Genomic DNA, 26451 nt, shown 5'->3' with positions numbered 1-26451 from the left:
GTGCAGGCCAGGCAAGTCCCTAAGTCCCTACCACTGGGCTACAGCTATGCCCTCAGTCTTGAAGTGCTACTACTTAAACTTTACAGTATCATCCTTTGAATTCCAAATTTTCCCAACCAAGACTGAAGAATACCGTTTAAGAAGGTGCATAAAGAGACTCAATGACCTTATTCCATCTCCCTTCCTCTCCAATAAGGTTTTCTGTCTACCTCCCACTTTGCCAGGAGGTAGATATGAAAAACACAACAACTATCTCAAATGACTTAGATTTAATCATCGGAAGCAAACTAAATGGAAAGCTTACAATAGAGAAGAATTACATGTCAGTGCCTTCTGCAAACTGAGCTGGGACAGAAAGGGACTAGAGGCTGCCCCTCAATTTGATCCCTTCCAAACAAAGATGTCCACAGTGTTCCTGGCACTCTGGCTCAGGAAAGGGGGAGACCGCTGGTTCTGTGCACTGAAGTTGCCTTGCCCACCGCTCACTCCTGGCCAGCATCAGGAGCCCCTCCTTGCCGGCTCTGGTCATCACCCTTCTTTTTGTGGCCTGAGACGATGTCATCGATCCTCAGTAGCAGAACCGCCGTCTAAGAGAAAAACCACAGTTCCAAAGAGGTCAGCAGAGAAAGAAAGGACAGTCTTCTTTTAGACAGTATCTCCTAGCTCCTCCCACACAATTACCATTTAATCTGAAATCTACCTTTTCAGAGTCCTAAATGCAAAATGTAGAAATGCAGTTCTCCCTAAGCAAGAGATACTGCTGTGCTGTTACTTTTTCCTTACTTTTGCATAAGCTAAAGATTTAAGTGACGGTAATGGAATTCCTTGAGAGCTTTAGGGAATACGCTGCCTTCTACAGGCTGTCCCTTTAAGACTGGACCAAATACATGGTTTTTGGTTATTTGGAAACAAATAACATGCACAAATCTTAGGATGCCTCACCTCCACCGCTGTCTTGTATGTTTGTAGCTTCACAGCCAATGGCTCCCATATGCCTAGTTCTTTCATGTCCACCAAAGTTCCCGTCTCACCATTTACACCCCAGGTCTCACAGTTCTCCTGGGTGTGCTTGGCCTGAGGTTGGAGCAGACAGACGTTAAAGCAGAAACTACTGGAAAAACTTTAGGTAACACACTAAACAAAAATAATGAATTGATGGGGCTGGGGTTTTGGCTCAGAGAGCGGTAGAGCACTTGCCTAGCATGTGCAAGGCCCTGGGTTTGATCCTCAGCACCACATAAAAATAAATAAATAAAATATCCAACTACACCTAAAAAATAAATATTAAAAAAAAATACAGAATTGGTATAGAATGGATATGGGAAAATGGTAATGCCAGCAAACAAGTTAAAGATTAAGATTATATTTAAGTAACAAACTATAAGGAGAATTTAGACATATGTAAACCACCCCCCAGGCCAAAACCAGCTTTCCTACCCTACCAAGGTAACAGCACAGAAAAGAACTCACCCGAAGGGAAGTAAGTTGACGGATCATGCTGGCCCCACAGTTCTGGATCAAGGTACGAGGGATGACTTCTAAAGCCTGGGCCACAGCCCTGTATGGCCACTGCTCCACACCAGTCATAGCCTTGGATTTTTCCGTCAAGGCATGGGCCACAGCCATCTCAGAGGCCCCACCCCCAGGCACCAGCTGAGGGTCCAGGAGAACATTGCGGCACACCTGCATGGCATCCTGGAGGTTGCGCTCCACTTCCTTGGGGAAGCAAACAGACAGTATGAAGCCAGCCCGATGACTTCCTTCTAGTTGTGCCCTTTAGAACACTAAGGGAGGAGTATAAACTATTTATTAGTTATGCGCCTCTGGAAAAGTTAGTTAAGTCTCACTGAGGAAAAAAAAATAGTATTTACAATTTCAACTTAAAAAGTAAAGAGGGCTGGGATGCAGCTCAGCGGTAGAGAGCTTGCCTAGCATATGCAAAGCCCTAGATTCCGGATTTGATCCCCAGCACCACAAAAAAAGAAGGGGGAAAAAGTGATGGTGGGGGAAACCGTGGTTGCCAAGGAAGAGGAACTGAGGAGTCCTATTCAACAAATATAGTTGTGTAGGATTAAAAATTTGTGGGCTGGGGCTATAGCTCAGTGGTAAAGCGCTTGCCTCACATGGGTGAGGCACTGAGTTCAATCCTCAGCACCACATAAAATAAAAATAAATAGATATTGTACGCTCATTTACAACTAAAACAATTAAAAAAAATTTGTGCAAAAATGTGAACGTCCTTTTTTTGGTACTGGGAACTGAACTCGGGGGGAATTTTACCACTAAGTTACACCCTCAGCTCTTTTTAAATAAATAAATAAATAAATAAATAAATATTTTTGGGTACTGGGGATTGAACTCAGGGGCACTCAACCATTAAACCACATCCTCAGCCCTATTTTGTATTTTATTTAGAGAGAGGGTCTCACTGAGTTGCTTAGTGTCTCACCACTGCTGAGGCTGGCTTTGAACACATGATCCTCCTGTCTTGGCCTCCTTCCTGAGGTGCTGCGAATTACAAGTGTACACCACCATGCCTGGCTTAATTTTTAATTTTTCAGAAATTCTCATTAAGTTGCTAAGGGTAGCCTTGAACTTGTGATCCTTCAATTTTAGCTCCTGAGTCACTGGGATTGCAAGTGTGTGCCATCATACCTAGCACTTGTATGTACTTTGAACACCACCAAACTGCACTTAAACAGTTAACATGGGCCCAGGGTTGCCTGTAATCCTAGCAACTCAGGAGACTGAGAAAGGATTGCTCAAGGAGTCTTGGGCAAATTAGTGAGACCATGTCTCAAAATTTAAAAAAAGCTGGAAGGGGCTGGGGTTGTGGCTCAGCAGTAGACTGCTTGCCTTGCACGTGTGAGGCATAGGGTTTAATCCTTAGCACCACATAAAAATAAACAAACAAAATAAAGGTATTTGATAAAGGTATTTGTCCATCTACAACTTAGGGGAAAAAAAGAAAAGAAAAAAGGTAGGGATGTAGCTTGGTTGATAGAGGACCCCAGGGCTCAAGTACAGGAAAAAAAAAAAGTTAAGATGGTAGATAAATTTCAGATTACATTCTTTGTCATAGCCAGAAAAATTTTACTTATTTATTTTAAAAGAAGCAGGAAAGATATCTGTGGCTATAAATCCAAATTAAATAGTTATATGATGTGCAGACACAGGTCCAAAGCAATGAGGTCAATCAATAATGGACTGAAAACTCTAAAACTATGAGATAAAATAAACCATTTTCTTTTTTGAAACTTGATTGCCTCAGATATTTCTTTCAGTAATGGAAAGCTGACTGATACAAAAATGATTTTAGACTCTCTGGGAGCTCAAGAAGTGGAACGATCTCCTCCATCCAATTACATTTCTAAGGCTGACTCACCGAGAGAATTTCTTTGCTGGCCCCCCTGAGGAGAATGGTACAGGCCTTCGGGTCTTTGCATTCAGTGATGAACGTAAAGTACTCATCTCCAATTTTCTTGATTTCCAACAGGCCCGCACCTGTTCCAACATCATCTTCTCTCAGTTCTTCTGGTCGGCTGACTATCCGGGCCCCGCAGGCTCTGTTGTGTAAAGAGATGGGGAGAAATAGACGATTTCAGAAACTTTACCTATCTCCCTAGTCTAGGGCCTGTGGCTGAGGATTAGGGCTAGTAGATTGCTAGAAATGTTACCCAGGAGGTCTTGGCTGCCTGGTAAAAAAACAAATACTACCTAATGGTCACTTCTAGATATAATCCATGTTGTACTATCTGGTTAGATCTCGAGGCCATTAACAGGACTGTACCAAAGAAGATGTTGGGCTGGGATTGTAGCTCAGTTGGTAGAGTGTTTGCCTAGCATGTGTAAGGCACTGGGTTTGATCCTCAGCACCACATAAAAGTAAATAAACCAAATAAACGTGTTGTGTCCATCTACAACTAAAAAGATGTCAAAGGCAAGCAAGGAGGAAGGTGAATTAAGTGCACCAATGTGTGACCCAATTTTAATTAATGAACGACTGACTTCTTACTTGTCACTCTTTCCCCTTGACGCATGAGCAGGCATAACAACCAAGCATATACATGTATGCTGAGAGCCATTTAGGAGAAAATGTAAGTATGAAATTTAACCTGGATCTGTAATATACTGAAGGATGGTAGGTGCCATAGTGTGTATCTTAAGTGTCCCCCAAGCATCCATATGGTAAAGGCTTGTTCACTGCTAATAGGAGGTATTGGAGCCTAAGATGAAAGCAGGACTCCAATCCCTTCCTCTTTCTCTTTTTGTTTCCTGGCTATGAAGTGAGTGTATCTGCTTCACCCTGCATTGCCATCATGTGCTGCCTCAACACAGGACCAAAATCAACAGGGCCAACCAATCACGGACTAGAACCTCCAAATCTGAGTCAAAATAAACCTTTTCTCTTCATACATTCATCTCAGGTAGTTGTTATAGTGACCAAAAACCTAACTATTGCAGTGGGGTAGATTCACTAGCTTTTAAAAATATATTAGTATTCTCTGGGTGCAATGGCACACATCTGTAGTCCCAGTGTCTTGAGAGGCTATGATAGGAGGATCAGGAGTTCAAAGCCAGCTTCAGCAATGGTGAGGTACTAAGCAACTCAGTGAGACCCTGTCTCTAAATAAAACACAAAACAGGGCTGGGGATGTGGCCCAGGGGCCAATTGCCCCTGCATTCAATCCCTGGTACCCCCCCCCCCGCAAATATTCAAAATGGATGGTGTGAGTACAAGTATCAGTGCAGAAACAGTGAATGCAATCTATGAATGCATTAGCAGCAGGTAAGGATCCAATCAAGGAAACAGATGGCTCTGTTATATTCTATATTCAGACTACTCTGGAAACGCTTATTTAGAATCGTCATGATGACAATAAAGACCTTGACAAGTAGTTATTTCAAAATGTAATGGACATCCATCAAGGTAGCAATTACAGATGTCTACACACAAGCTGCTCACTGATGTTTGAGGGAGGTAAAGAAGATTCATGCAGTGCATAATTGTTGTACTATAAGACTTCTGAAGAGCACAGACAGCTACACTCAGGTTATTTCTGTTACTGTATCCTATATTATATCTTTTCAGATAATTATGCAGCTATAAAAAAGGAAACCCATGGGAAGGAAGAATATTGTCTTCACCTGGCCACTCACCTAGCAATGCGATTATTATCTGTCTTCCGGACTCTTCGGATGGCTGTAATATTGGCTCGCATGAGGTAGTGCTGAGCTAAATCTGCAAATTCAAGAGTAGAGGTGTCAAGCTAGATGCCACGACTCCAGGATTCTCAACAGATTTTTATCCTCAAAATACTCCAACCATCACATTTACAATGACTACACCAACATGGTGCAGGAGGTGGGCAGGGAATCACCTAACCTCTTCAACCTTTAAGGTGGGCTGGAAAAATTAATAAAGCACTACCTGAGATGCCTTTTTCTGTGATAACCACATCAGGCTTCACTTGGATAATGTCCTCACAGAGCTGCTGGATATACTCTTCTTCCATTTGAAGGATTCGGGTGAAGTCTTCCTCTCGGGTAATCTCAATGTCAGTCTGTGTGGTGGAAAAAAGCCATACCTCACACCATTCTGTGTAAGCCAGTTCAGTTCTAGTTACTACAACTTAGTTTTAACCCTTTAACTTTGGTCTTTCCAAGCTCTCTGACCACCCAACTCAATGTTATCTGCTCTCCAAGTATGCATGGGAATTCCAAGTCTTTTTATTTTTTGGTACCAGAAATTGAACCCAGGGGCACTTAACAACTGAGCCACTTCCCTAGCCCTTTTTATTTTTTGATATAGGATCTTGCTAAGTTGCTGAGGCTGGCCTCAAACTTATGATCCTCCTGCCTCAGTCTCCTGAATTGCTGGATCACTGGCATGTACCATAGTGCCCGGCTCTTCCAAGTCTTAATTCTTCCCATCTAGTAGGTTGATTCTTATTCTCTATCTTTGTTTAGTAAGATTCAAACACTTTTAGAACCCTGCAAGCCTTTTCTGCCCTCTGAAAACTTCTCCTCCAGCACTTCAAAGCCAAATTAACTCCTATTCGATATCCTTCTAATGTATTACCGAAGGAGGCATGGTTATATAAAACTGAAGCCAAGTGGCACATGCCTGTAATCCCAGTGGCTCAGGAGGCTGGGGCGAGTTCAAAGCTGGCCTTAGCAACAGCGAGGCCCTAAGCAATTCAGTGAGACCCTGTCTCTAAAAACAAAAACAACAAGCAACAACAACAACAACAACAACAAAAAACTGAAGCCAAGTAGAACTGGGATCAAATCTTGATTTGGCCAATACTAGTCTTTCCCAGGCAACTAATCTAACTGGGTCAATTGGGTTTCAAAGGCCAAATAATAGGACTGTACCAAAAAAGATGCTAGGGTCAAGCAAGGATGAAGGCAAATAATTTCTTAAGCATATGTGTGATCCAAATATATATGTATATATGGTACCAAGGAACCATTAGTGCCTAACCACTGAGCCATATCCCCAGCCACTTCTACATTTTATTTAGAATAAAATCTCACTAAATTGCTGAGACTGGCTTTCAACCTGGGATCCTTCTGCCCCAACCTCCTGAGCCACTGGGATTATAGGCATGTGCCACCACGCCCAGCTCTGTTTTGACCCTATTTTAATATATGTAGGAGGGTCAGCATCCCCACTAAACCTCAGGTATCTCATCTATAAAATGGCGTTATTAACACCAACCATGTTTAAGGACTGCTGTAAGACTCAATGACAACACATACAAAGGAAAGTAACTGGCAGAGTAGTCATGTAAAAAACACTCTTTTTTTTATTTCCCTTATCCATAGTAGCAGATTCCACTTTAAGGAATAGGGCCAAAACTCACCTGACTTTCTCCTTTCTTGTATTCCAGAGAAGAATCCAGCAGCACGATACGAGGGTTCTTGATATAACGCCGCATTCGTGGATGGGTCACATCTTTGTTAATCATGACTCCACGTAATACACACGAGTCTTCAATGATGCCCCCAGGTATCTAAGCAAAAGAAAACCCACTTTAATCTACAACCCAAAGGGGACAATTTCTCAACTTCATTCCCAGATATTCCTTTCCTAAATGGCTCCTACTTCAAATTCCTAACATAACTTTCTTTCATGATGCTTAGAAACAAAATATGGCAGCAAACATATGTTTTCCTCTCTAGGAAGCACACCAATTTTGAACCATGATACTCAAATCTGAAGATTGGCTGAGATTCACAGAATGTCAGTGACTTGACAGATTTAAAGACTCAGGTCTCTTCTACTTCCTTAAAGATATTCCCATATAATTCTAGGCTTGAGCTCCATCTACTGGCCATAAGATATTATTTTTAAAATCTTAAATTTAATAGAAATGGTAGAAAGCTTTCTAAGGCTTCTTAACATCATACTATAGAGACCTTGTAAAGTTTATATTCTGGCCAAGTGACTGATACATATCCAAATGCAGAAACATGGAGATTCCAATAAGTCCTTCCGTATCCTTATAAACTTTGCTCTTTGCTATTCTTTTTTTTTTTTTTTTTTTTAAAGAGAGAGTGAGAGAGGAGAGAGAGAGGGGGAATTTTTAATATTTATTTTTTAGTTCTCGGCGGACACAACATCTTTGTTGGTATGTGGTACTGAGGATCGAACCTGGGCTGCACGCATGCCAGAAGAGTGCGCTACCACCTGAGCCACATTCCCAGCCCTGCTCTTTGCTATTCTTATAAACCTTGTGAAAGAATAGCAGTGAAGGTAACAAAATTACTTCAGGAATTAGGTTTTTGTCTTCCAGGCTTCAAGTTCTTCCTAGTACTAACTAAAGATATCTTGCTTTAATTTAACTATTTCCTTTAGAAGTGGGATTATTCATACTAGAAAATAATTATTCTCAAAGCACACACTAAAAGAGTTCACCTTTTCCACTCTTGCATATTTCTTGATGTCAATCTCCTTCCGACCATTTTCCTCAAACTGTACAGTCTTGACAGCATCCAGGGCAATGTTGCAAGCCAAAGAGGACCACCGACTAATTACTTTGGTGGTAATGGAACTGTTGATGATGTTCAGCATCATGTCACGGTTACTGACGTCAACGGGAATACTGGAGAAAAGAAAGCCAGGCAACTTAGACATTTAAAGTAGTTCTTCATGCACTTCAGAGACTAAAAAAGAGGGCCAAAGGGCAGGATGAGGGGCTCTCAGTTTTACAACTTTGAATGCTGAATTCTATTCTATCTATGACCTTAATTAATGCTATGCCACATTGTATTTACCATTTTTAGGTATTAGTCTGGTTTCCTTTGACAGGATTATAAATTTGTGCATGGCCAGACTACTCAGAACGATAAAATAAAATAAAGCTCTAAGACTTAGTTCCTGGATAACAAACTTGTCCAAATTTTCACATACTGCTAAAATCCCCGTCATGCCAGTATAAGGTGTACAATATGCAATTATCAAATAGTTATTAATTATGCTAGATGCCCAGCCCTTTTTATTTATTTTTCAGGATAAGAGTTTTGCTAAGTTGCTGAAGCTAGCCTTGAACCTGGCGATCCTTCTGGTTCAGCATCCAGAGTTGTCAGGATTATAGTCGTGTGCCACCATGTCTGGCTAATAATAAGGTATTCTAGATGGGCAGATATTGCTTATTAAAAAAGCTGTGAGTACAGCTCAGTGTTAAAGAATATTTGCTCAGCAGCATGTGAACAGCTTTGAGTTTGATCCCTACCACCCAAAACCACAACATCATCAAAAACTAAACAAAAAAACAACACAAAAGCTTCCAAGAATTCAGGCGCCACATACTCAACAAAATATTACAGAGCTCATAAAAATAACTAAAGCATACATCTAATTATCTGAAAGTATGCTAGACAGATATTAATGCTAACTTTTTGTTTAACAGCAGGGGCGATTTAACACAAAATTCACAAAATTACTACTTAAGCACCTAATGACTCAACCATATACAGAAGAGTAGAGCACCATTTTATTTTTGTGATTCTCCTATCTCAGCCTCTAGAGTGGCTAGGATTACAGGTGTGCACAATGTGCTTGTCAAACCAAAACCAAAATCTTTCTATTCTTAACATGCTCTTTGTGACTCTATGTTGTGCCACAAATTATCTAAAGTTCCCTAGTTAGAAGTAATGCATTTTTATATCTCCTTTATTGCCACATTACCACATTAGCACTAAGCAAATATAAACTAATAGCAAGTTCCCCAATTACTAGATTCAAGCAGGATTTTCAGTCTTGGCCCTTTGCATTTTAATGGAAAACTTCTGGCAGCATTCCCATAGCACTTTCTGGGTGGTACTGAATTAGCTACAATGAGACATGATAGTAGGACATTTTTAAGACCAGCCAGGTACCATGGCACATGCCAGTAATCCCAGTGATTTTGGAGGCTGCTGATAGCCTCAGCAACTCAGTGAGGCTCTCTCAGTAATTTAGCAAGACCCTGTTTCAAAATAAAACATAAAAAGGAGCTGGAGATTTAGCTCAGTGGTACAACACCCCTACGTTCAATCCCCAGTACCAAACCAAACAAAACCAAACCAAAACCCAAACCAAACCAAAACAAAACAAAAAAACTTGGAAAGTAAGCCTGTTTTACTCAGAATGTTTTTCGTTTCTCATGGCAGAATTTAACATGAAAACTTGCAGATAACATCTACCCAAAATATATTTTAAGAACTAATCCTAGTAACTCCTTTTCTATTTGTCTTTTTATTTTTTTGAGAGAGGATTTTTAATATTTATTTTTTAGTTTTTGGCAGACACAACATCTTTGTTGGTATGTGGTGCCGAGGAGCAAACCCGGGCCGCACGCATGCCATGTGAGCGTGCTACTGCTTGAGCCACATCCCCAGCCCTCTATTTGTCTTTTTGAATTCTTAAACTTTTACTCCCCTTACCCTCTTTTTCTTTTTGTTGCCCTCGTTTCTCTTTATTACAAAATAATACCAGGGTACACCCAGCGTGTTTATGTAAGATGGGTTTGGCCTTCTTTTATATCTAAGAACAGATCAGCCTTCTAGGCCTCCCCTACTTCCTAGTACCCATTTCTGGCCGATTCTCCCATACCTGATTTTCTTTAGAGTGCTGATCATATCATCCAGTGCCTTTCGGTAAGCACTAATCACCACTGTTGGGTGCATCTGTTGCTCTAGGAAGTGTTCAGCCACAGACAGCATTTCTCCAGCTGAAAAAAGGACAAAAGCACCACAGTAATGTTTTAAAAAGTACCAGAGGATCAAGACAACTTCATTATGTTTCTAGAAAGGTTTCTCTTTTTTTTTAATATTTATTTTTTAGGTATAGATGGACACAACATAATGCCTTTATTTATTTTTTTTTTATGTGGTGCTGAGGATGGAACCCAGGTCCTGTCCATGCTAGGCGAGCACTCTACCACTGAGCCACAATCCCAGCCCCTAAAAAGGTTTCTTTTTTCCAAAAACAGAGTCTCCCAAAAGAAATGCCATTTGATTGTTAATACCATTTGAAACTTTGCACGTCGTGTAAGCAGGGTGTGGTGGTGCACACCTGTAATCCCAGAAACTCGCGAGGCTGAGGAAGGAGGATCATGAGTTTAAAGCCAGCCTCAGCAACTTCGAGAGGCCCTAAGCAACTTAGTGAGACCCTGTCTCAAAATAACATAAAAAGGGCTGGGATGTGGTGTCAGCAGTAAAGTGTCCCTGAGTTAAATCCCCAGTAACCCAAAACAAACAAAAGCATCCTGCCAAGTATAGTGGTGTTTCCCTATATTCCCATTGGCTCAGGAGGCTGAGGCACAAGGATTGCAAAATAAGGCCAGCCTCAGAAATTTGGCAAGGCCCTAGGCAACTTAGTGAGACACTGTCTCAAAATAAGAAAACTAAACCTTCTAATTAATAAACACACCAAATGATCTACATATGGAAAAAAAAACTAGCTTTTAAAAAAGTTTAAACATAGCATAAGTATCTGTATTAAAAAAAAGCATTTGATAAATGTTGTATAATAGCTGCTGACAATAAATTTTATACACAGATGTGCTAAAGTTCAAATGTATACTCCAAAGAGTATGCATTACTGGGTGTGATGGAACACCATGCCTATAATCCCAGGAGCTTGGGAGGCTGAGGCTGGAGAATCATGTGTTCAAAGCCACTCTCAGCAACTAGGTGAGAACCCATCTCAAAATATGAATAAAAAGGGGTGGGGGGGCTGGGATTGTGGCTCAGCGGTAGAGCGCTTGTCTAGCACGGGTGGGACCTGGGTTCTATCCTTAGCACCACATAAAAATAAAAAAGGCATTGTGTTGTGTCCATGTACACCTAAAAAGTAAGTATTAAAAAAAAGGGGGGGTGGGGTGGGGATGTGGCTCAACGGATAAACACCTCTGGGTTCAATCTCCAGTACCAAAAAAAAAAAAAAAAAAAAAAAAAGAGTATGTACATACTCAAATGTTTGAATGCTTTATTCTGATTCCTAGCTACCCATCATACATTTTTTTTTTGGTGCTAGGGATTGAACCCAGGGCCTTGTGCATGAGAGGCGAGTACTCTACCAACTGAGGTATATCCCCAGCCTCCCATCATATATTTTTTTCCTCTCTCTTTTTAAAAAATATCTATTTTTTAGTTGTAGTTGGACAGAATACTCCTATTTTATCTATCTATCTATCTATCTATTTATTTATTTTTATGTGGTGCTGAGGATTGAACCCAGGGCCTTGCCCATGCTAGGCGAGAGCTCTACCACTAAGCCATAATACCAGGCCCCCATCATAAACTTTTCTAAAAAAAATTATAAATACTTCATAAGATGCCAGAGTAAAGAGAACTTAGAAAATATCCTGTTAAATGAAGAAGAGTTGGAGTTATCTGCAGGGATAAGGGTTCAGTGGTAGTGTGTGCGCTTTCCATGTGCAAGGCCCTGGGTTTGATCCCCAGCACTGCAAAAACGAACAAGCCCCAGCCTGAACAACATAATAAAAGCAAGCAACAAAATAGTCTTCTTCACTTCATTACTGAAATATCTTATAAAACTAATGTTTCTATTTTAGAAATCCCATCATCAATTTGAAATTTATACAATAAAAGCAATAGGTCGTTTCTGGAAATTATCCTAACAAGTGGAAAGATTAAGCTAGATGTGATGTCACACGCTTGTAATCCCAATGTATTGGGAGGCTGAGGCAGGACTGCAAATTTGAGGCGAGCCTCAGAAACTTAAGTGAGAGCTTGTCTCGGCCCTCTGAAAGACTGAGGTTGAAAAAAAAGACAGAGGCTGCAGCTCAATAGTAAAGGGCCCTGGGTTCAATCCCTAATCCAAACAGAACAAAACAAAACCCAGACAAATATAACAATAAACATAATTTTCAATTTATAAACCAAGGCTCACTATTTTCAAGATTTTCTATCTGTCCTTCACTTTAGACTTCACAGTCTCTAGAATTGAGATAATTGTTTAAGCTCTTCCAAAATATTTCTTATGATTCCATGGTGTACCACTTGCTAAAATTTACTTGAAACTTCAAAATCAATATTCATGGCACTTTCATGGTTACTTATTTATTTTTAAAAAATATTTATTTATTTATTAGTTATTGGCGGACACAACATCTTTGTTTGTATGTGGTGCTGAGGATCGAACTCGGGCCACACGCATGCCAGGCGAGCGCGCTACCGCTTGAGCCACATCCCCAGCCTCTCATGGTTACTTATTGACATGTTCAAAATGACAAAAAAATTTGAGCCACCCAATACCATTCTTGGAAGAGGTTGAACAGTTTTCATACCGTAAACAGTATCCTTTATGTAGTATATTAAAAGCTATGCTTTTTTGGGGGGTGATTTCATGATTCTACCACTGAGCTACACCTCCAACACCAAAATTTTCTTCTTCTTTTTTTTTTTTTTTAGAGAGAGAATTTTTTTTTTAAAGAGAGAGTGAGAGAGGAGAGAGGAGAGAGAGAGAGAGAGAGAGAGAGAGAGAGAGGGAGAGAGAATTTTTAATATTTATTTTTCAGTTCTCGGCAGACACAACATCTTTGTTGGTATGTGGTGCTGAGGATCGAACCCGGGTCGCACGCATGCCAGGAGAGCGCGCTACCGCTTGAGCCACATCCCCAGCCCTAAAATTTTCTTCTTAAAATGAGAAACAGACATTTTTTTCTAATTTTTCTTCTCCATTTTCTTACCAAGAATAATTACTGATGTGGTTCCATCTCCAACCTCTTCATCCTGGGTCCTGCTAATTTCAATCATGGACTTGGCTGCTGGATGTTGGACTTGAATCTAAAAAATTTAATTAAAAATGTAGATCACTCCTTAACGAACACTATGCTTGGTCCTAACTCCTAAGTTTCTTGCTTCACATATATATTCCCTTTCCCTTTATTGTTTTACCATATCCTGAAGATTAAAATGTCCTCCCAAACCATCTTTCCACATCCTTTGCTTTTGTAGAAAAAATGCATCATAAGAACTCAACTATTGGGCTGAGAATGTGGCTCAAGTGGTAGTGCGACTGCCTAGCATGCGTGAGGTACTGGGTTGGATTCTCAGTACCACATAAAAATAAAATGGAGTTATTGTGTTCACCTAAAATGAAAAAATAAATATTAAAAAAAAGAACTCAATTATTACACCTTCTTAAGGATAGCATGGTACCATATAGTTACATATTGCAAGTTCTACTGTGTGTGAACTGTGTCCTGTGAATATGACTTGGAAATAAAGCCTCTGTTTTTATTCTCCCAGTACTGAGGACTGAACCCAGGATTTTGTGATTGCTAGGCAATCACTCTGGCTAGAAAAGACAAAGAATTCTCCCCTAGGCCTTTCAGGAATAATGCCCTGCTGATACTCTGATTTCAAACTTTTAGCCTCATTTTATTGTTATGTTTTGGTACCAGAGATTGAACCCAGGGGTGCTTAACCACTGAGCCATGTCTCCAGCCCCCCCCCCCAGTTACACCCCCAGCTCCTGGATTCTTTGTATTTATAAAACTGTGAGGAAGCAAATGAAAAAGAAGAGAAAAAAACACACCTCTCGAAGAATGGCATTGCCATCATTGGTCATCACGATGCCTCCCATTGGGTCCAAAAGCATCTAAGACAAAAGCGAAGTAAGTGTCCTAAATAACAGAAAATCTATATACTCTGTAGTTTATGAGTTTCAATAAAAGATAAGATTACCTTCATCATGGACTTGGGTCCCAAACATGTTCGGATGATATCTGCAATAGTCTAATGGAAAGGAAATATAAGACATGTAAGCACAAATCAGAGGACAGTATGAATAAGTTGGAGAACAACCAGGAGAGCCACTGTTTTAAAAATGATACCACTAAAGTAGAATTGACAATTATTTCAGATACTTCACATGAAAAAAGGAGAAATATGCCTCCCAGAACTTTATTATAGTTTTCCAGCAGTCCAGATCTCAGTATTTCTCTCCATAACAATGGCCTACACACCACCATAAGTCAAATCTCAGGTCACTTCACTATTCCATTCAAAAGCATTATTCAGCCTCTATGGAGGATCTATGATGGGCACTAGGAATACAAAAGAGAATCAATACAGTCCTTCCCTTCAAGTAGCGCAGTCTAGCATGGGAGACAAACACAAGTAGAATGCTATAAAATTTATACAGCATACAATTATGCACAGATTAATATAAGAAGATTATTAGGTCTTATTATTAGACTTAAATTGTAAGGGAATATATAATTCCTTACTGGTACTACCATCAGGACAATGTCCTGAAAAAAGGGAAGTCAACTTTTTTTCTGCCTAATTGCACATTTTAAAGTCTAGATATAAGAAACCTTATTGCTAAGAAGAAATACAGAAATACTGGAGAGTGGGGGGGAGATATGCTACCTTAGCAGCATTGATGTTTCCAGATTGAACTTTTCTTCCAGATTCACGCTTTACATTCTGGCCTAAAATAGATAAAAACAATAGTCAACAGCCTAGGATTGCCCTAACTGTACACAAGCTATTTATTCCCCAATCTTTGGGGGGGAAAAATTGGTTTTGCAGTATATACATAGATTAAAACTTATCAAATGATATACTTTAAATATGTGTAGATGTCAATTACATTTCAAAAACCTAATAAACACATGTACTTGCAGCTATTTACTTTGTGTGTAGGTCAAGGGGTACTGGAGATTGAACCAAGGGGCAACTCCTCTACCACTGAGCTACATCCCCAACTCTATTTTTTTTTTTAATTTTGAGACAGGGTCTTGTTCAGTAACTACAGAGGCTGTAGTTACTTGCAATCCTTCTGCCACAGTCTTCTGAGCAGCTGAGATTATAGATGTGCACCCTACACACACCTATTCATTTATCTCAATCCCTAGAGCACTAAGGAATAACCCATAATGCTCCATTCCCAAAATCTTGGACAACACTTTCCCTTTAACCATTCACACATTTACAGTAGGATTCATAATCTGAGATCCATGAATGGGCCTCAGTGAGATAATGAACTTCCCAAGATTATGTGAGAAAATGAAAGATGCCCCACCCCAGACCTGCCCCAGAAGAAGATCCAAAGCCAATATCACATTCTCAAAGGGTTAGTGATCTTATGAAAATCAGAGCTTTCTGTAAAGAGGGGAAGAATTTAGGGGTTATTTTCCTGCTTGAATAACAGAAGAATACTTAAGTAGTATTGGACTGTTATTTATTCAATACTACTTGAATAACAGTCCAAGCCTAATTACTGACAGAACTCAACTGCATGCTGTGGAATGAGAATGCATACTCTTCCAAAGTGTCCCAGTTTATAAGATAAATTATACAAAGCCACCCCATACTTGGATGAAATAAGAATACCTCACTAACCCATTTACCCTGGTTAAGATCTGGTTACATAGTTTAATAGGGAATAGAGTCAGGTACAGCCTTTAATGTCAAAGATTAATGCAGATAGGAAAAGAGCTTTATAAATGCACCACTCATCCCAGGGCCCACTCAGTGGAGACAAGCCAGGGACTATAACCACACAAACATAATAATGATTTCCCTCCACGCTCCTATTATACGTTCTTCTACAATTTAATTCTGTAAATCTTTCATTCCAGTCCCATCAAACCTAAACACCTATCATAACCCTCAGGGTTTACATTTTCTATCTCAGGTAGAAGTAACCAAAAACTTATATGGATCTACAATCCAGAATAAGGAAGGGGTTTTTCCCCAGGTACATGTAAAACGAACAAAAACTCTCATCATCATTGGACATACATAGAAGAAACACACAGGGGAAATGGCTGGTCGGGCATCCTAGGCCCAGAAGTTACACTGAGAAGGGAAACATACTGAGGGAAGGCAATGTAGGCAATGCTAATTTCTTAGAAAGAAAGAAGGGATATTTCCAAAGGGAAAAGAAAAAATACTGGAGAATTTGGGAAAACTCGACTGCTTAGTGGCAAAGATTACATCTAAGTCCAAGAAGGGAAGTACGGTTCCTCCAGGAATAGGGCTGGTGAACGACTGGTACTCATGATTAGCGCAGAAACCAAGGATGCCACCGCTATGTGCCAGGCTCTCTATTAAGCAATTTATCGACTTGACTTGCAACTCTATGAAGAAACACTACCAATCTCAGCGCAGATGGAAAAACTTAACTTGCCCGAGGTCACATCGCGACTAAAGCCACGGGCCAAGAATACAGAGCTAGGCCTCATTTGGAAGACCATTCAACTCGACACCGGAAGTCAAGTTGGTAAGGGCGCAGGGGCGTGGAGGAAGGTGGCGGCTGATGCTCGATGAGGGGTCTACAAGGGCTTCCCAAGACAAGCACGTGTAAATACACGGGACTCGGCGAGGGACGAGTCGGTCTGCGTTTGTTAAGGGAGGACGAAGGAATGTGAGTAAAGGAGCTCCCAAAAGGAGACGATGACTGGAAGCCTCCGGTCAGGACATGGCGGGACGAAGCTGGGGCAACACTAAGAAGAGTGGGGAGAGGCGTACAAAGAGGGGGGGGTCCCTTCCCCAGCTTCCCCAGAACTCACTGAGCACGAGCACAGGACGGTGGCCCATCATGGCGGCGCGATGCAGAGCTAGGTACCCAGAGCTGGAAGAACCGGCAGAACCTTCTGGAGAGAGAGAAGCAGGGAGAAGCCCAGAAAATGCTGCCTCTTCGGTGCTGACACCTAAACCCGCTAGCTTCTAAGTCGTTCGCCAATCACCGCAGCCGCCTCATTGACTGGCACGAAAACGGGCCAATCGGCAGTATTAACCCCGCCCTACGCAAAAAAACGGCAGAGCAAGGTAGATAGAGAGAGCGCGATGATGGAAACGGGAGAGCTCAGGCGCTTGCGCAATAGGGTGGCCGCTCCCGGCCGCGTGCGGCGCGATCTTCAGCTCCAGCGCCGGCGCCGAGGTTCGGGCAGTTGGCCGTACGCTGTTGCGCATGCGTATCAACTACAGGGGTGGGTGCTGGGTTTGAGGCTTTCGATTAATACCGCAGGTGAGGTCACGAAACAGTGTGTGTTGTCCCTCCGCATCTAACGGACCCTGAAGGCCAAGAAGTCTGTGATAGTAGTTTTCATTCTTTTGTCCTAGCCTGGGTAACGGGGGAGTAGAGGGCGGGGCTTTGGCGCCTGGTCTGACGAAGGGTGCAGTGGGAGTTGTAGTCCTGTGGGGCAGGGCTGGGAGGCAGCGATCCCCCCCCACCCCTACCCCCACCCCGTTTCCCGGGCTCGCTGGGAATCGTGGTGTGTGGATCTTTTCCTTCTTAGGCGAATGCTTTCTACCGAGGCTGAGAGCGGTTTCCGAGAGTGACGGCTTCGCTTCCCCCGAGTTGTCCTGTCTAGGTCTCTTCTCCAGTGTTCCCGCCAGTGCTTCGGCGTCTGCTCCCTCCCGTCTGTCCCCGGTCGCTCTCCTCGTTCAGCCCCAAGTCCATTGGACATGTTCGGAGCCAGAGTTTTTAAGTTGCCATCCTAGATAAGGAAAAAGACTCATACTGCAGAAATTGAGCATGTAGAACATGAAGAGTAAAACGCCCGTTAGAAGAAGGCTCTTAAGGCTTGGAATTGGTCTTGTTTCGTCCAGGAAAAAAAAAAAAAGTGTGTGTGTGGGGGGAATAACAATAGGAATAACTTTTGCAAACGGATGAAGGGAACGTGAAAAGAATGAGCAGTGGTCACTTACAATTAGCCATGAAGCAGAATACACACAGCTTGAGATCTGCTGGAGAGAACTTATGAAATCGTCATTGATAAAAAATAACAGCAAGGGTTGTTTGATCATGTGATGCCTTGATTCTTACCCTATTGGTGTTCAGGTGGAGAAGCGCACTGGTTATCCTACTAACGGAAAAGGTGTGTGGGTCGAGGTCCTGCTTTCCTTCCCTTACAAGCCAGACCTCCCTAACTGCTTAGCATTTGGGGAAATGATTCTAGTTGTTGTTGTTTTGTTACTTGGTTAATTGGAAAGTATTTGTGTTTTCTGCATTCCCTACTAAAGGGAACATTTCTGTGCCTGGTGCCTAGAACTAGATCTGTTAGAGTAGCTACTCAGGGCTGGGGGACATAACTCTGTAGAGCGCTTGCCTTGCATGCACAAGACCCTGGGTTCAATCCCCAGCACCACCAAAAAAAAAAAAAAAAAGTAGATGCTTAATAATTATTTATTGAATAAATTTATCCTATGTAGCTCCTCTTAATATTTAGAACAAGACTGTGTACAGGGATCTCAGAAGACTTGATGTTAACTAGAGTGAATGGAAACTCAGTTTGAGTGGGACAGTCCTGCTGGTGGGCAGGAAGGTGGTTAGGGCTGTCTGACTGCAGAGCCTATCCACTTAACTGTAGGTGGAATAGATTATTTTATCTGGGAGATCTATTATGCCATGGCTTGGACATAAATTAACTAACTCTTCACAGAACGTAGAGAGCAGTGGAAAAAACATGGTTTTGAAGTCTACAAGCTCAGATTTAATTCTAGCATTGCCAAATGCTAATTGGGGAGTCCCAAGAAACTTAAGTTCAAATGATATTTTGACAATGCTGCATACTTAAGAGGATCATTGTAAAAACTGTATAAGAGAATGCATTGTATGTAAAGCACCTTTTACTATTTTTTTTCTCTGATCTACCTCCTTTTGTTGCTCCCCAATCTATTATGTATTCTCTAGTCAGAAATATGTTTCTTAGCCTGGTGTGGTGGTGCGCACCTTATAATCCCAGCAGCTCAGGAGGCTGAGGAAGCTGAGGCAGGAGGATCATGAGTTCAAAGCCAGCCTTGGCAAAAGCAAGGTGCTAAGCAACTCAGTGAGACCCTGACTCTAAATAAATAAAATCAAAATAGGGCTGGGGATGTGGCTTACTGGTCCTGAGGGCCCTGAGTTCAATCCCTGGTACAAAAAAAAAAAAAAAAGAAGAAGAAGAAAAGAAATGTGGTTCTTAGCCAGGTGCGATGATGCCTGCCCAGGAGCTCAGGAAGCTGAGGCAGGAGGATGACGAGTTAAAAACCAGCTTCAGCAACATAGCTTGCCTGCCATAGCAACTCAGTGAGACCCTGTCTCTAAGTAAAATACAAAAAAAAAAAAAAAGAAAGAAAAGGCTGTGGATGTGGCTCAGTTGTTAAGTGTCCCTGGGTTCAATCCCAGGTACCCCCTCCCCCCAAAAAAGAAATGTTTCTTTCAGTATATATTGTGGGTAAAATATATTCTTCAAGCCTTACAATCCTGTGGGAAACACGTCCCTGTGTGCCCACGAATGGTTTATATGATTGAGAATGCATGTGCATGGAAACTAACACATTTTTCAAATGGTGAGAAAAATCTTGAGATCTGAGTTTGAGCATCTGTCTTTTTACCACTGCATGAGCCATCAAATGACATGACTGGAGCAGGGGGAAGGGAAGATGGAGGACCTGCAGTAAAGCTTAGAAAACCCATTTTTTGGGAAAAAAATTTTCCCACCCCAAGAATAACTAACAGGGAATGTAGCAGATTTCCATTTTCTTAGGGTCAGGTTCAGTGACCCTCTAGACAGAAAGCATCTCAACGTGGCACCCATGTATAAAGACGCAGTGAATAAGACTTCTTCCTTCATACAATCTACTTGTCACACTCTGCCCCCACTGCAAGACTGTCAGCTCCAGGAAAGTAGTGGCCACAAACTGTTCCATCTACTGTGGGGTCTTTAGGAAGCAGTTAGTTATTTCTTATATGTAGGTGTGAATAAATCAATTTGATTTTGGGGGACTGGTTATAGAACCCAGGACTGTGAGCATGCTAGGTGAGTGCTCTACCACTGAACAACACCCCAACCCTTTCCTTTCTTGATGTCAGTTGGTCTTTCTTTGTCTGTCTGTTTTCTGGTGCTGGGGATCGAACCCAGGGCCTTGGGCATGCAAGGCAAGCACACTACCAACTGAGCTATGCCCCCACCCCCAGTTGGGCTTTCTTGAGGACAGTGATCTGTTGACTCCTCACTGTTCATGCTCCTCATTCCTTCCTGATCCCAGCTGTTCTGCCTTTCCACTTATTGTCCTTCTGTCTACTTTGCCACCTTCTCTTCATTTTCCACACTCCTGAGGAGCTACTCAAAGGTCTAGTTTTCTCGTCTTGTTTCCTCTTGTTACTGTTGTGCTTGGAGAGCTAGTCTATTTTAGTAGCTCCTTCATCCCCTTCTTGTGGCTGGCCTGGCAGTTTGACCCTTCACACAAACTCAGTGCCATTTCTTGCTTTTCTAGGCATTTGTAGAATTCAGTGTATCCCAAATGTGAGGGTATTAATAGGACAGAACTCCTACTCAAACCACCTTGAGTGAAAAAGGTAAGTTCGTGTCTTACACACTTGAGGACACTGGGTAGCTCACAGAATATGAAGGAGAGGTGTAAAACGAGGTGTCAGGACAGGCCCTGGGAATTCCGTGCCCATTGGCGGCTGTCTGTCCATGTGGCTCTGTCCTCTCTTGTCTCTGATCTTCTGGTATCCACTTGTCATGGTATGCCGGCCAAATTCAGTAGTTTCCATGGGCTGAACTTTATGTCTTCTCAGAATAGCAAATCAAGAAAGTTTCTTTGACAAAGAATCCATATGTTGATCTCAGCAAATGACTCTGGCCCAGCCTGCCTCACATGCTTACCATCTTGGATCAATGACAGTTACCAAGGGGAACAGGATACCATGATTGACTGGTAGTGGGTCACATGTCCCTCCTTGATGGGAAAAGGGGGTTGATTGAAGTCTCACCAGTATGGCCTGGAAACTGGGGGAAGAATCATTTCCCAGAGGATGGGCTGCTCAGTAGACAGAAATAACAGACGTCTTTGATAGGGCTCCTCATGTCCTACAAATCAGTTTTTCTTCCTAACTGAACTGTTTTTGCCAAAGATAATTTATTTATCCATTTAAGAATCTTTTCCAGGGCTGGGGTTGTGACTCAGTGGTAGAATGCTTGCCTAGCACATACAAGGTGCTGGGTTCAAAATAAATAAATAAAATAGAGGTATTGTGTCCCAACTACAACTAAAAAGAAAAGATTTAAAAAATTATAAATTTTTTTCATGTCCAACTCATTGTGTTTAATATCTACAGATTAATCAAAATATTTTAATCCTGTTTTCTAATCCTAAAAGGCTAAGTGGCTTCCCATTATACTCAGGAGAAAGCCTAATGTAAAGAGGCCTCCGTGGCCCACCCTGTCTTCTCGCTCCCGACCCTGGCCCGCCTCCCAGGGCAGCTCACCATTCCAGCCGTATTCTTCTTTGCTTGCTTGTTCACACTATTCTGTTTTATCACCCACTTGAAATATCTCTTCTGCTCAGGAAGTTTCCCAGGTTTTCAAGGTCCAGTAAATGACCTGTACCTGCATGGAGCTTTCTTTGATTATTGTACCCATATTAATCTTTTCCTCTTTTTGAAAACACTTGTTTTTACATTTAATCATATACTTAATATAACAGGTAAAAGGCCTTCTGTTCGTCTCAGACTATCAGGCTGATTTTTTTTTTTTTTTTTTGGTACCAGAGATTGAACCCCTGGGTGCTTAACCACTGAACCCAACCCCAGCCCTTTTTGCATTTTATTTAGAAACAGGGTCTCACTGAGTTGCTTAGGCCTTTGATAAGTTGCTGAGACTGGCTTTGAACTCGAGATCCTCTTGTCTTAGCCTCCTGAGCCACTGGGATTACAGGCATGCACCACCACATCTGGCATCAGGCTCATTGTTCTGTTCTCATGTTATTATATCACTGTTTCACCTGCTTCTGATTTGTCTTCCTATACTGAGAATAAGCGCCTAAGAAACCATATCTTAATCCTCATGTGCAAGCTCTATCGTCTGTACGGTGGTAAGCGTGTGATGCCTACCAACAAAAACTTCACACTGTAAGCACATTCGATTTTAGCTTGTCCCACCCCTACTTGGTTTTCCTTGATCCCACTAGGATTTTGTCACTCTCTCTTTTTCCAGTGTGTCAGGTAGTCAGGGAAGGGCCTGGCACCTGCCTTACAGACAAGGTGCAAGGATTTCCTAAAAAGCCCACCCACTGTTAGAATGAGCTTTGATTTAGTTACCTCTGATTTTGTTCCAGCAAAAGAGGAAGGTAATGCTATGCCTCTTTGTCGAGCAAAACCGTCCCCCAGTTTTATTAATCTTCAATCAAGTTCCCCACCAGCCACTTTCTTAAACATCCAGACGACAAAGCTGCCCTCAGGTAAGAGCTCGGGGGAGGTTTCCCACGAGACCCCGCGTTGCAGGTGCTGTGCGGGGAGGCGGCTGAACTTCCTTCTGTTGATCTAGTGCCAACTCAGTGTCAAAACACTTGTAGGTTTTTTGTTGTTAATTGTTTTTACTTTCACTGTAACTTATGGATTATTCAGTTAAATTGATCTCATTTTCTCCCCGGTTCTACCAAGTCGTATTGTTGCCTTGCTCAGCACCTTTGCTACACTATAGGCAGGAATGGAATGAAAATCTTACTGCTTGCTATTCTTTTTGATTAAAAAGTGGCCATGGAAAGAAATAATAAATATTATCTCAACCTGTGTTTTATTGAATTTCTGTTATTCATCTTTCCTTGGGAAATCAGTGGACATTTGAAATACCTATTGGGAACCCAGTAGTAGACAGTGGTAGCCCCTGTTTTGGGGACTTCTGAGTCTAACAAAAAAGTCAAGAACAATAAACACACAAACCACAGTAGTACAGTTACTAAGGTTGACTAAGAGCTGCCTGTGTGTTTGAAAAATAAATTGATGTACCAAGAGCAATTGAAGTTAGACAACAGAAAGAGCTTCAGGTCACTACTAATGGCACCATGCCACAAAGGGGAGGCTGAGGTCTCCCCAGCTCATCAAATGTTTGTTGAACACTTCTACTAGTTGCTAGGGATTCACCAGTGAATGAGTCAGACAAAAATGGTTGCCTTCCCAAAGTTTACATTCTAGAAGGGGGACTTGGACAAAAATAGAGAAATAATCACAAAATATGCCACGTGTCCATAAATAATTTGGGAAAAAGAAAATAACGGAGAGAGGGATGAGTTCAAGTTATGTTCTATTTTAAGTTAGTTTTAAATTTCAAATTTAATTTGAAAGCAAATTAGAATGTCACCAGGTAAGTCACACTGAGAAGGTGATAGCTGAGCCAAGGGTTGTGCCTGGAAAGATTAGAGAGAGCATCTTGTTGGAGCCATTCCAACCTTAGTACAATTACAAAATCTTCTGGTTTTTCCTTTTATTCTCCTTCCTGGCTCTTCCTTCAGGAGTTCATCACAAGCCCAAAGAATGTCTAGGACTCCTGGAATGTATGTACGCCAACCTCCAACTCCAGACCCAGCTCGCCCAACAACAGATGGCTATTTTGGAAAACTTACAAGCATCGATGTCACAACTGGTTCCTGGGAGAGAAAGCAAGAACTCTTCTCTCTCAGTTTTATCTCGTAATCTGTTGTTAAATCACCTGCCCCAGTTCCGTAAATGAATTGTAGAACAAAGTTATTGTGTATGTTTTTTCCCTCTCTTTCCCAGTAAGCCCCAGGTAGAATCAGCCATGTATGTTCTTCCTTCTCCTCTTCCTCATCCTCCTCTTTTTTTTTTTTTTTTTTAATGCTAGGGATTGAACCTAAGGCCCTTAAGAACACACTGAGCAATACTTCCAACAGCTCCTGGGCATGTATATTTTACATATGGTTAATTTGTTTGCAAATTCGTAATGAGTGTTCACTGAGTAGGTCACTGTACAAGGCCCTTGGGAATGTATGTTACAGAAGAGCCAACTTGGTCAGGGAGGGTTATGGCCTAACAGGGCAGAGAAGACACTTCACTGCAGAACTGAGTGGTGCTCTGAGTGGGAGGGGGCAGAGGTTAAGAGAGAACATTGGGGGTTTCTAGGATACAAATGAACCAGTCTTGAACTCTCACTGGAGAAAATAACTTTATGATGCTATTTGAAGAGAGGGAGGGATTGGATGGTGTGCAGACAAGTCAGGTCATTTCCTATCGGTTGGGAAACTTGGACAAAGACCTAGAGGCAGGAGAATAACCCCTCAGAAATGAGAAGACTTTTCCTCCGGCGGATGAGGGGTGTGAAGTAGAATGCAGAGCAGCTGAGGACAGGCATGCAGCTTCCTCTGTGGGATTGTTCTGACAACTCTTAGAAGCTCGAGAGAACCATTGGCAGCTTTCAGGTAGCGCGAGGCCCATATATTCTAGTAGAAGCACTTTTGTGTGGAGGGAGAAGGGAAATTGAGAGAGATGTGTAAAGTAGTAATAGTGATCTAAGGGACGCTACCACCCTGGATAAAGGGTTTGGGAATGAAGAGGGACAACGGGTAAATCTGAGCTGTTTTGCACATTTGACATGAAAACACCAAGAGACAGCCTCCTGACATTTCTCAGCTGGGGAGCCAGGGCAGCTTTAACGGGTGTTCTAAGTCCTGCCGAAAGTTTTCAGTGTTTCAGTCACATTAGGACATCACCTTCCTTTACAGGGTGATAAGTCACCCCTGAGACAGGGTCCTCTTTCCACAGAGAGATTTTCTGTGGAACGCAGAGGACATGAAAGGTTTATTAAGCTTGGATACAAATGGGAAGAGGAAGGGAGAAACTAGTGATTGAGAAGAGGACTTCAAATTGACCTTCAAGTCTGAAGCATTTTCCAAAGAAACCTCTACTTATTTTTTATTCTATACCATTAAAGAGGGCAGAGTGGGTGGGCATGTGGCTCGGTGGTAGAGTACTTGCCTATCATGCTTAAGATCCTGGGTTCAATCTCTGGTACCACCAAAAAAAAAAGAAAAGAAAAAGAAGAACAAGAATAAGAGTAACAGTGAAACCTAAGGAACTGTAATTTGGCATTAAGGAAGAAATTCTGATTATCTAGGTTATTATGGGGAAAGAAAAAAAAAGTAAATAATTTTAGAATGGAAGAGATGCCCCCATAATTGTGGATGAGTATGTATCTAACTCTGGATGGAAGAGGAAGGGCAAATTATGTCTAAAAGTTTCTTTTACTCCTACCATTCCATTATTGTCAAAATGCAGTTGCAGGGAGTTACTGAGAATTGAATCAAGGGGTGCCTTACCACGGAGCTACATCCCCAGACTTTTTTTTTTTTTTTTTTGAGACAGGGTCTCACTAATTGCAGAGGCTGGGCTTGAACTTGCAATCCTCCTGCCTTGGCCTCCTGAGTTACTGAGATTACAGTCATGTCCTGCGAGGCCAAAGATTTAAATAAAATCTTAACTAGGTCCCTTCGTCCCTTGGCCAGTGATCTCTCCGTTCAAACTTAAGTTTTTTTTTCTTTCTTTTTTTTTTTAAAGAGAAGAACTTTATTTATTTTAGTTGTAGATGGACACAATACCTTTATTTTATTTTATTTGTTTATGTGGTGCTGAGGATCAAATCCAGTGCCTCACACATGTGAGGCAAGCAAGTGCTTTCCCGCTGAGCTACAATCCCAGCCCCCAGTTTTAAAAGCCATACTCAATGGAAAGATATTCCATGTTCATAGATAGGAAGACTGTAAGTATTGTTAGGATTTTAGTTCTTCCCAACTTGCTCTACAGATGCAATGCAATTCCAATAAAAATCCCAGTGAGTTATATGTGAATATCAACAAATGGGGTTCTAAAGTTTATATGGAAAGGCAAAGACCCAGAATAGCTAATGCCACATTGAGGGAGAAGAACAAAGTCACAGGACTGAAACTGCCCAACTTCCAACTTAGTATAAAACTGTGCTAACCAAGACAGGGTGGTTTTGGTAAAAGAATAGAGATAGATCAATGAACAGAATAGCCTGGGAAAAGACTCACACAAATACAGCCAACCAATTTTTGACAAAGGAACAAAGGCGATCCAATGGGGAGAGAACAATTTTTTTCAACAAATCAGTGTTAGAACAACCGGGTATCACATCTAAAAAAAATGAATCTAGACATAGACCTTATACCTTGCACAAG

The 26451-nt window shown here is 41.6% G+C and overlaps 2 protein-coding genes across 6 annotated transcripts; one reads left to right on the top strand and one right to left on the bottom strand.

Moving 5' to 3' along the window:
- Window positions 1-254: 254 nt before the first annotated feature.
- Cct3 (chaperonin containing TCP1 subunit 3) lies at window positions 255-17178 on the bottom strand. Its single transcript, XM_005331388.4, has 14 exons — window positions 17043-17178; window positions 14896-14957; window positions 14206-14256; window positions 14057-14119; window positions 13206-13302; window positions 10103-10220; window positions 7925-8111; window positions 6870-7019; window positions 5432-5564; window positions 5161-5242; window positions 3386-3566; window positions 1471-1716; window positions 943-1074; window positions 255-587 (listed from the first exon to the last, which is right to left on the bottom strand). Exons 1-14 carry the CDS (start codon window positions 17071-17073, stop codon window positions 483-485), a joined length of 1638 nt encoding a protein of 545 aa, XP_005331445.1. The 5' UTR covers window positions 17074-17178; the 3' UTR covers window positions 255-482.
- Tsacc (TSSK6 activating cochaperone) lies at window positions 16511-23982 on the top strand. 5 transcript variants are annotated; one of them, XM_078027383.1, is made up of 3 exons: window positions 16511-16897; window positions 22579-22701; window positions 23752-23982. In XM_078027383.1, exons 2-3 carry the CDS (start codon window positions 22599-22601, stop codon window positions 23967-23969), a joined length of 321 nt encoding a protein of 106 aa, XP_077883509.1. In that variant the 5' UTR covers window positions 16511-16897; window positions 22579-22598; the 3' UTR covers window positions 23970-23982. The 5 variants fall into 5 exon arrangements, with proteins under 5 accessions (XP_077883509.1, XP_077883508.1, XP_040143640.1 ...); XM_078027382.1 differs by lacking the exon at window positions 16511-16897 and adding an exon at window positions 17211-17301 and having other exon boundaries at window positions 17772-22701; XM_040287706.2 differs by lacking the exon at window positions 16511-16897 and adding an exon at window positions 17256-17500.
- Window positions 23983-26451: the final 2469 nt, after the last annotated feature.

Source organism: Ictidomys tridecemlineatus, chromosome 11 (genome assembly GCF_052094955.1).
Source record: "Ictidomys tridecemlineatus isolate mIctTri1 chromosome 11, mIctTri1.hap1, whole genome shotgun sequence".
NCBI classification, from domain to species: Eukaryota; Metazoa; Chordata; class Mammalia; order Rodentia; family Sciuridae; genus Ictidomys; species Ictidomys tridecemlineatus.
This window is presented reverse-complemented; position numbering and strand designations above follow the sequence as displayed.